This window comes from Coregonus lavaretus, assembly GCF_964263955.1.
Source record: "Coregonus lavaretus genome assembly, contig: HAP1_SCAFFOLD_10182, whole genome shotgun sequence".
Classification (NCBI taxonomy): domain Eukaryota; kingdom Metazoa; phylum Chordata; class Actinopteri; order Salmoniformes; family Salmonidae; genus Coregonus; species Coregonus lavaretus.
Window position 1 is genome coordinate 1 of NW_028163488.1, and position 9,075 is coordinate 9,075.

A 9,075-nucleotide genomic window follows, 5' to 3' on the forward strand; every position below is an offset into this window, starting at 1 on the left:
CGAAAAACGGTTTTTTTAGAAAAGTGTGCAAAAAAAAAAACGTATTTACATAAGTACTCAGAACCTTTGCTATGAGACTCGAAATTGAGCTCAGGTGCATCGTCCGTAGAGCTCCGAGACAGGATTGTGTCGAGGCACAGATCAGGGGAAGGGTACCAAAAAATTTCTGGAGCATTGAAGGTCCCCAAGAACACAGTGGCCTCCATCATTCTTAAATGGAAGAAGTTTGGAACCACCAAGACTCTTCCTAGAGCTGGTCAACCGGCCAAACTGAGCAAGCTGGGGAGAAGGGCCTTGGTCAGGGAGGTGACCAGGAACCCGATGGTCACTGACAGAGCTCCAGAGTTCCTCTGATGGGAGAACCATCCAGAAGGACAACCATCTCTGCAGCACTCCACCAATCAGGCCTTTATGGTAGAGTGGCCAGACGGAAGCCACTCCTCAGTAAAATGCACATTACAGCCCGCTTGGAGTTTGCCAAAAGGCACCTAAAGACTCTGACCATGAGAAACAAGATTCTCTGGTCTGATGAAACCAAGATTGAACTCTTTGGCCTGAATGCCAAGTGTCACAGCTGGAGGAAACCTGCCACCATCCTTACGGTGAATCATGGTGGCTTGCAGCATCATGCTTTTGGGATGTTTTTCAGCGGCAGGGACTGGGAGACTAGTCAGGATCGAGGGAAAGATGAACATAGTAATGTACAGAGAGAGCCTTGATGAAAAGCTGCTCCAGAGCGCTCACAACCTCAGACTGGAACAACAGCCCTAAGCACACAGCCAAGACAATGCAGGAGTTGCTTCGGGACAAGTCTCTGAATGTCCTTGAGTGGCTTGAGAGGATCTGCAGAGAAGAATGGGAAAAACTCTCCAAATACAGGTGTGCCAAACTTGTAGCATCATACCCATAGAACTCGAGGCTGTAATCGCTGCCAAATGTGCTTTAACAAAGTACTGAATGTGATATTTCATATATATATATATTTTTTTTTATATATATACACTACCGGTCAAACGTTTTAGAACACCTACTAATTCAAAGGTTTTTCTTTATTTTTACTATTTTCTACATTGTAGAATAATAGTGAAGACATCAAAACTATGAAATAACACATATGGAATCTTGTAGTAACCAAAAAAGTGAGATTCTTCAAATAGCCACCCTTTGCCTTGATGACAGCTTCACCTGGAATGCTTTTCCAACAGTCTTGAAGGAGTTCCCACGTATGCTGAGCACTTGTTGGTTGCTTTTCCTTTACTCTGCGGTCCAACTCATCCCAAACCATCTCAATTTGGTTGAGGTCGGGGGATTGTGGAGGCCAGGTCATCTGATGCAGCACTCCATCATTGTCTTTCTTGGTAAAATAGCCCTTACACAGCATGGAGGTGTGTTGGGTCATTGTTGTGTTGAAAAACAAATGATAGTCCCACTAAGCCCAAACCAGATGGGAAGGCGTATCGCTGCAAAATGCTGTGGTAGCCATGCTGGTTAAGTGTGCCTTGAATTCTAAATAAATTACTGACCAGTGTCACCAGCAAAGCACCTCCACACCTCCACACCTCCTCCTCCATGCTTTACGGTGGGAAATACACATGTGGAGGTCATCCGTTCAACCACACTGTGTCTCACAAAGACAGGGCGGTTGGAACCAAAAATCTCACATTTGGACTCATCACACCGGTCTAATGTCCATTGCTTGTGGTTCTTGGCCCAAGCAAGTCTCTTCTTATTATTGGTGTCCTTTAGTAGTGGTTTCTTTGCAGTAATTTGACCATGAAGGCCTGATTCACACAGTCTCCTCTGAACAGTTGATGTTGAGAGGTCTGTTACTTGAACTCTGTGAAGCATTTATTTGGGCTGCAATTTCTGAGGCTGGTAACTCTAGGCACACCTGTTAATTGAAATGCATTCCAGGTGACTACCTCATAAAGTTGGTTGAGTGAATCCCAAGTGTGCAAATCTGTCATCAAGGCAACGGGTGGCTAGTTGAAGAATTTCAAATATAAAATAATTTATATTTTGACATTTTTAACACCTTTTTGGTTACTACATGATTCCATATGTGTTATTTCATAGTTTTCATGTCTTCACTATTATTCTACAATATAGAAAATAGTAAAGAAATAAAGGAAAAACCTTTTTAAAACTTTTCACCGGTAGTGTAGATTAGCAAAAAAATCTAAACCTGTTTTTGCTTTGTCATTTTGGGGTATTGTGTGTAGATTGATGAGGGGGAAAAACTATTGAATCAATTTTAGGATAAGGCTGTAATGTAACAAAATGTGGAAAAAGTCAAGGGGTCTGAATACTTTCCGAATGCACTGTACACTACAAAAGTATGTGGACACCTGCTCGTCGAACATCTCATTCCAAAATCATGGGCACAATATGAAGTTGGTCCCCCCTTTTCTGCTGTAACAGCCTCCACTTTTCTGAGATTGCTGCGGGGACTTGCTTCCATTCAGCCACAAGCATTTGTGAGGTCGGGCACTGATGTTGGGCGATTAGGCCTGGCTCACAGTCAGTGTTCCAATTCATCCCAAAGGGGTTTCTATGGGGTTGAAGTCAGGGCTCTGTGCAGGCCAGTCAAGTTCTTCCACACAGATCTCGACAAACCATTTCTGTATGGACCTCGCTTTGTGCACAGGGGCATTGTCATGCTGAAACAGGAAAGGGCCTTCCCCAAACTGTTGCCACAAAGTTGGTAGCACAGAATCGTCTAGAATGTCATTGTATGCTGTAGCGTTAAGATTTCCCTTCACTGAAACAAAGGGGCCTAGCCTGAACCATGAAAAACAGCCCCAGACCATTATTCCTCCTCCACCAAACTTTACAGTTGGCACTATGCATTCGGGCAGGTAGCGTTCTCCTGTCATCCGCCAAACCCAGATTCGTCTGTCTGACTGCCAGATGGTGAAGCGTGATTCATCACTCCGGAGAACGCGGCCATGCTCGGCCATGGAAACCCATTTCATGATGCTCCCAACGAACAGTTCTTGTGCTGACATTGCTTCCAGAGACAGTTTGGAACTCTGTAGTGAGTGTTGCAGACGATTTTTACGTGCATCAGCACTCGGTGGTCCCGTTCTGTGAGCTTGTTTGGTCTACCACTTCGCAGCTGAGTCGTTGTTGCTCCTAGATGTTTCCACTTCACAATAACAGCACTTACAGTTGACCCGGGCAGCTCTAGCAGGGCAGAAAGTTGACGAACTGACTTTTTGGAAAGGTGGTATCCTATGACGGTGCCACGTTGAAAGTCACTGAGCTCTTCATTACTGCTAATGTTTGTCTATGGAGATTGCATGGCTGTGTTCTCGATTTTTATAAACCTGTCAGCAACGGGTGTGGCTGGAATAGCTGAATCCACTAATTTGAAGGGGTGTCAACATACTTTTGTGGGATATTGGTAACATAATTACAAGGCTTTTACAATTACAATGTTTCTTAAACTTACAGAAGGCTAATAATTTCTCCCAAACTATACTGAACAAAAATATAAACACAACATGCAACTATTTTTTTGATTTTACTGAGTTAGAGTTCATATAAGGAAATCAGTCAATTGAAATAAATTCATTAGGCCCTAATCTATGGATTTACATGACTGGGAATACAGATATGCATCGGTTGGTCACAGATACCTTAAAAGAAAAAGATAGGGGCGTGGATCAGAAAACCAGTCAGTATATGGTGTGACCAGCATTCGCCTCATGCAGCGCGACACATCTCCTTTACATAGAGTTGATCAGGCTGTCGATTGTGGCCTGTGGAATGTTGTCCCACTCCTCTTCAATGGTCGTGTGAATTTGCTGGATATTGGCGGGAATTGGAACACGCTGTCGTACACGTTGATCCAGAGCATCCCAAACATGCTCAATGGGTGACATGTCTGGTGAGTATGGAGGCCATGGAAGAACTGGAACATTTTCAGCTTCCAGGAATTGTGTACAGATCCTTGCAACATGGGGCCGTGCATTATCATGCTAAAACAGGAGGTGATGGCAGCGGATTAATGGCACAACAATGAGCCTCAGGATCTCGTCACGGTCTCTGTGCATTCAGATTTCCATTGATAAAATGCTTGTTTTCCGTAGCTTATGCCTGCCCATACCATAACCCCACCGCAACCATGGGGCACTCTGTTCACAACGTTGACATCAGCAAACTGCTCGCCCACATGATGCAATACACGTTGTCTGCGGTTGTGAGGCCGGTTGGACATACTGCCAAATTCTCTAAAACAACATTGGAGGCGGCTTATGGTAGAGAAATGAACATTAAATTGTCTGGCAACCGCTCTGGTGGACATTCCTGCAGTCAGCATGCCAATTGCATGCTCTGTGGCATTGTATTGTGTGACAAACTGCAGATTTTAGAGTGTCCTTTTATTGTCCCCAGCACAAGGTGTAATGATCATGCCGTTTAATCAGCTTCTTGATGGATTAATGGAGAAATGCTCACTAACATGGATGTGCACAAGATTTGTGTGTAAGGAACATTTCTGGGATCTTTTATTTCAGCTCATGAAACATGGGACCAACACTTTACATGTTGCGTTTATATTTTTGTTCAGTGTAAATATAATTGTTGATATTAGTTGCCAGGGGTCTTTACTTCAAAATTATTGTTTTTTAAGTACCTTTTTAATACTTTTTCTGGTAGATGTTGTCTAAGACCACTGTTTGACCAGAAATCAAAGCCTATGCTTATAACTGTGGGAAATGGTTGAAAAATGTATATTTGCCTTAATCGCTCAAAAATATAGACTCTTAGCTTTTTGCTCCTATGAACTTCAGAAGTTGGTGCTCATGGGTCCTTTTTAGATGGAAATGCCCTGTAGTAATCTTCAGCATGTAACCAAACTGTAGTAACGTTAGCAAGCAGGATGTTAACAGGTTCTGGGCTCCTGAGTGGCGCATTGGTCTTAAGGCACTGCATCGCAGTGCTAACTGTGCCACTAGAGATCCTGGTTCGAATCCAGGCTCTGTCGCAGCCGGCCGCGACCGGGAGACTCATGGGCGGCGCACAAGTCGTCCAGGGTAGGGGAGGGAATGGCCGGCAGGGATGTAGCTCAGTTGATAGAGCATGGCGTTTGCAACGCCAGGGTTGTGGGTTCGTTTCCCACGGGGGGCCAGTATAAAAATAAATAAATAAATATATATGTGTGTATTCACTAACTGTAAGTCGCTCTGGATAAGAGCGTCTGCTAAATGACTAAAATGTAAAATGTAAAAAATTTATTGTTAGTAATCTAGCCAAGTCATTCAGAGGAAAATGATCTAACACCTTTCCATCTCTCTCTCTCCGTTTCTCTCGCTATCTATTCTTTCCATTGTTCGCTCTTGTTGTTTCTATCTCTCTCACTCACTCATTCACTCACTCAAATTCAATCTTATTTAATGGCATGAATGACAAGGTCAATGTTGCCAAAGTGAAGTGATGCACCTAAATATTATGAAAACAACAGCGACAACAATAAGAATAGTAGCTATAATACTAAATAAAAAATCCATGTATATTTTTACACACACACACATTGACTGATAGTTAGTTCTCTCTGTGTCCTCCCATACAGCCCTCTCTGCTGAAAGCCATCTTCAGTGTGGACGCTGATGAAGTCCGCTCCCTCATATTCAAGAAGGAGGATGTCAACGTACAGGTAACATTACTGATCACACACAGACCGACACAGACAGGAGTCAGTCAGTCCATAAGTATCTCTTGCTCTGAATTGCTTGCAAATCCGTCCACTCCTCATCTCCTCACCCTTCATCTGCAATGATTATCAAAGACTTGACAGGTGGAAGCTCATCATTAGGCTGGCTTTCCTGGTCAGTTCTCATCATTACGCTGGCTTGCCTGGTCAATTCTTTCAGATCAGTGCAATGAAGGACAGGAGGAGAGGACAGACTTTTTAGACAATTGTGGAATAGCCAATGTGTCTGTACTCTCGGTCTCTTACTAAATCAATGTTGAGAGGCCAGATTCTTTCAGCCAATCAATCAGGTGAGGGCAGGTTAGTTCATTTCTTCTTTCCCACTCCCTTTCTGTTCAGCCCTCTCTCTTTCGCTCTCAATCCCCCGTCCTCCCTCCCTCTCACCCCTGCCCTCTTTCTCTCCCTCTCACCCTCCCTCCACTCTCTCTACTTCTCTCTATATTGCTGGGGTCATCAGAGACATTTTGGTCTGATGTTTGAGTCAGCAGTTTTCAATCTGACCTATTACAGGCCTCCCTCTCCGTCATGTGACTTTGTTTACGACCTACGGTACTCCCCTGATTGCCCTCTGCTGCATGGAGAGAACAAGGGATGGAGGGAAGCAGAGAACGAGAGAGGGAGGGAGGTAGACTTGGAGGGTTGGAGAGAGGGGAATGGGCAAGTGATAGAGAGATGCAGAGAAAGAGAGGAGGGGGAGGGCATGGAAGGGAGGGAGAGAGAGAGCTGGAATTGATTGTTCCATCCATCCAGATTGACTAGCATGGTTGGTTAGTTCTACAGAGGACCTGCGTTATATGGTCAGACGGATGGTAAAACATCCTCACCGCAGAGAAGAAGAGGGAGAGCGACAGAGAGGTACTCTTGTAGTCACCCATCGGTCACTCTCACACCAGTGAGACACTGGACACACACACACACACACACACATACACAGGACCACTGGTCGATAGGCTACCCCCCAGGGAGAGCAGAGGGAATGTGAGAGCAGAGGGAGGAGAGAAATCCCTCCATCATCCTGTCATCCTGCCTTTATTACCTTGTTCCCTGGCTCCCTGGGAGCCTGACCGATGACTGGCCACAACTACACAGACTGACCAATGATTGGCCACAGCTAGCGAGACCACAACAATCTAACACACTGTTGTCAATCTTCCCTTTCCGAGTTAATTGCAGGTGAAAAATTAAGATGCTCTCTTAAACAGTTGATTCTGAACACTTGGGGCGGTTTCCCGTATACCAATTAAACCTTGTCCTGGATAATAAAGAAATGTCAATGGAGACTCTCCATTGAGCCAGATTTTTTTGTCCAGGACTAGGCTTAATCGGTGTCCGGGAAAGCAGCCCAAAGATGTTGGGTAAGAGGAGTGGAGGAGTGATGCTGTTATTAGTCTGGCTTCTAGTGGGATCCCTGCCAAGTACAGTAGTAGTTGACCTACTCCCAGCTGCCCTGCAGTGTCTCCCAGACTCCTGGAGATGGATGGAGGGAGAGAGAGGGAGGGAGGGAGAGAGAGAGGGAGAGAGGGAGTCATCCACTTGATTGTGATCCAGGAAGCTAACCCGTCACTTGGCTGGCTGCACTGTTGTGTGGGACATAGTTGTGCTCCCTCTTGTCTACTGGCAGCATAGTGAGAAGCAGTGTGTGTGTGTGTGTTCAAGTTTATTATGAACATCGAAGCTAGTGTGAAATTAGATATTTTACATACTGTACCTCCCTCCTAAAATGAACATGAAAGTAGTGTGTGTAATATGTATAACATGTATTTCTGCTCTGGTCTCTACTAGGACAGTGAGAAAAGGACCCCACTCCACGCTGCAGCCTACCTAGGAGACGCTGACATCATCGAACTCCTCATCCTCTCAGGTACACATCTCACCTGTCTGCCTGTTATACCTGTCTGCCTGTTATACCTGAAAAGCCTACTAAATTGGAAGACTTAGTATGAGTATTTGGTCACAGCAGCCAATGTTGACATCACCCATTCATGGAGAGGAAATGATAGGGAGAGAGATGTGGAGGTTGTTTCCCTGTGTGTGTTGTGATGGTCTATTTTAACCCCTGACACACATGGGCCTCTCAAAGGATCATGGGAGTTTCCCCCAGTAGCTCGTGGGTCCTGCCCACTCTCTGTCAGTGGAAAGTTAACCCTTAACCTTTTCTCTCTCTCTTTTTTAGGAGCCAGAGTAAATGCTAAAGACAATAAGTGGTTAACTCCTCTTCACCGAGCTGTTGCTTCCTGCAGCGAGGTAACACACACTCACTTACTCACACACACACACACACACACGTTCATCAATGCTCTCTTTCTCTATATGATGCTGTATCAGTCTTGTTGAAACAGTGATTGTGAACGCTCTTTCTTTGTGTGTGTGTGTAGGATGCAGTGTGTATGTTGATAAAACACAGTGCTGATGTGAACGCACGGGATAAGAACTGGCAGACTCCTCTCCATGTTGCCGCCAACAACAAGGCTATCCGCGTTGCCGAGGCCCTCGTCCCATTGCTTAGCAACGTCAATGTGTCGGACCGGGGTGGACGCACAGCCCTGCACCATGCTGCCTTCAGCGGACACCTGGAGGTAACACACACACATTCACAGACGTATTAGTTGGCGTGTCATGAGGCTAGTATGACTTCACTTGTTGTGCGCGTGTGTGTGTCAGATGGTGAAGCTGCTTCTCTCCAGAGGAGCCAACATCGACGCCTTTGATAAGAAGGACAGGAGAGCCATCCACTGGGCTGCCTACATGGGTAAGACGCAAACACACACACTCAGAGCTATATAAAAAGGGTTGTTTGTTTGAATACATTTTTATTTGATGTTTAGATTTTTTCTAGAAACAAAATGGTATGAATGGTATACTAACAAAATGTTCCCTTCCCCGCTCTGTTTCTCTTTCGCCACCTCCGTCCCTACTTTCCTCACCTCCCTTCCCCCCTCCCTCCCTCCAGGTCATATGGAGGTGGTGAGGTTGTTGGTGTCTAGCGGAGCAGAGATAGACTGTAAAGATAAGAACTCTTATACTCCTCTACATGCCGCTGCCTCTAGTGGGATGACTACCACTGTCCAATACCTGCTGGGGCTGGGTGTACAGGTACACACACACACAAACATCATTCAATTTCATCCTCGCCTTATAATAGCAAAGAAAGAAGTCTGTTGAGATACACAAACTAACTGCTTCTCTCTCTCTCTCTCTCTATCTCCCCTCTCTCTCTATCTCCCCTCTCTCTCTATCTCCCCTCTCTCCCCTCTCTCTCTCTCAATCTTCTCTCTCTCAATCTTCTCTCTCCCCTCTCTCTCTCCCCTCTCTCTCTCCCCCCTCTCTCTCCCCCCTCTCTCTCTCCCCTCTCTCTCTCC

The 9,075-nt window shown here is 45.3% G+C and overlaps 1 protein-coding gene across 1 annotated transcript; it reads left to right on the plus strand.

Annotated features, from left to right (window-relative positions):
* Positions 1–5,575: 5,575 nt before the first annotated feature.
* LOC311118074 (uncharacterized protein) lies at positions 5,576–8,869 on the plus strand (the record flags this gene model as incomplete). The annotated part of the gene is made up of 6 exons (XM_084192947.1): positions 5,576–5,659; positions 7,499–7,577; positions 7,890–7,960; positions 8,092–8,292; positions 8,378–8,465; positions 8,667–8,869. Coding segments are annotated over 6 exons (726 nt in total), but the record flags the coding sequence as incomplete, so codon positions are not given.
* Between the last annotated feature and the right edge of the window lie 206 nt (positions 8,870–9,075).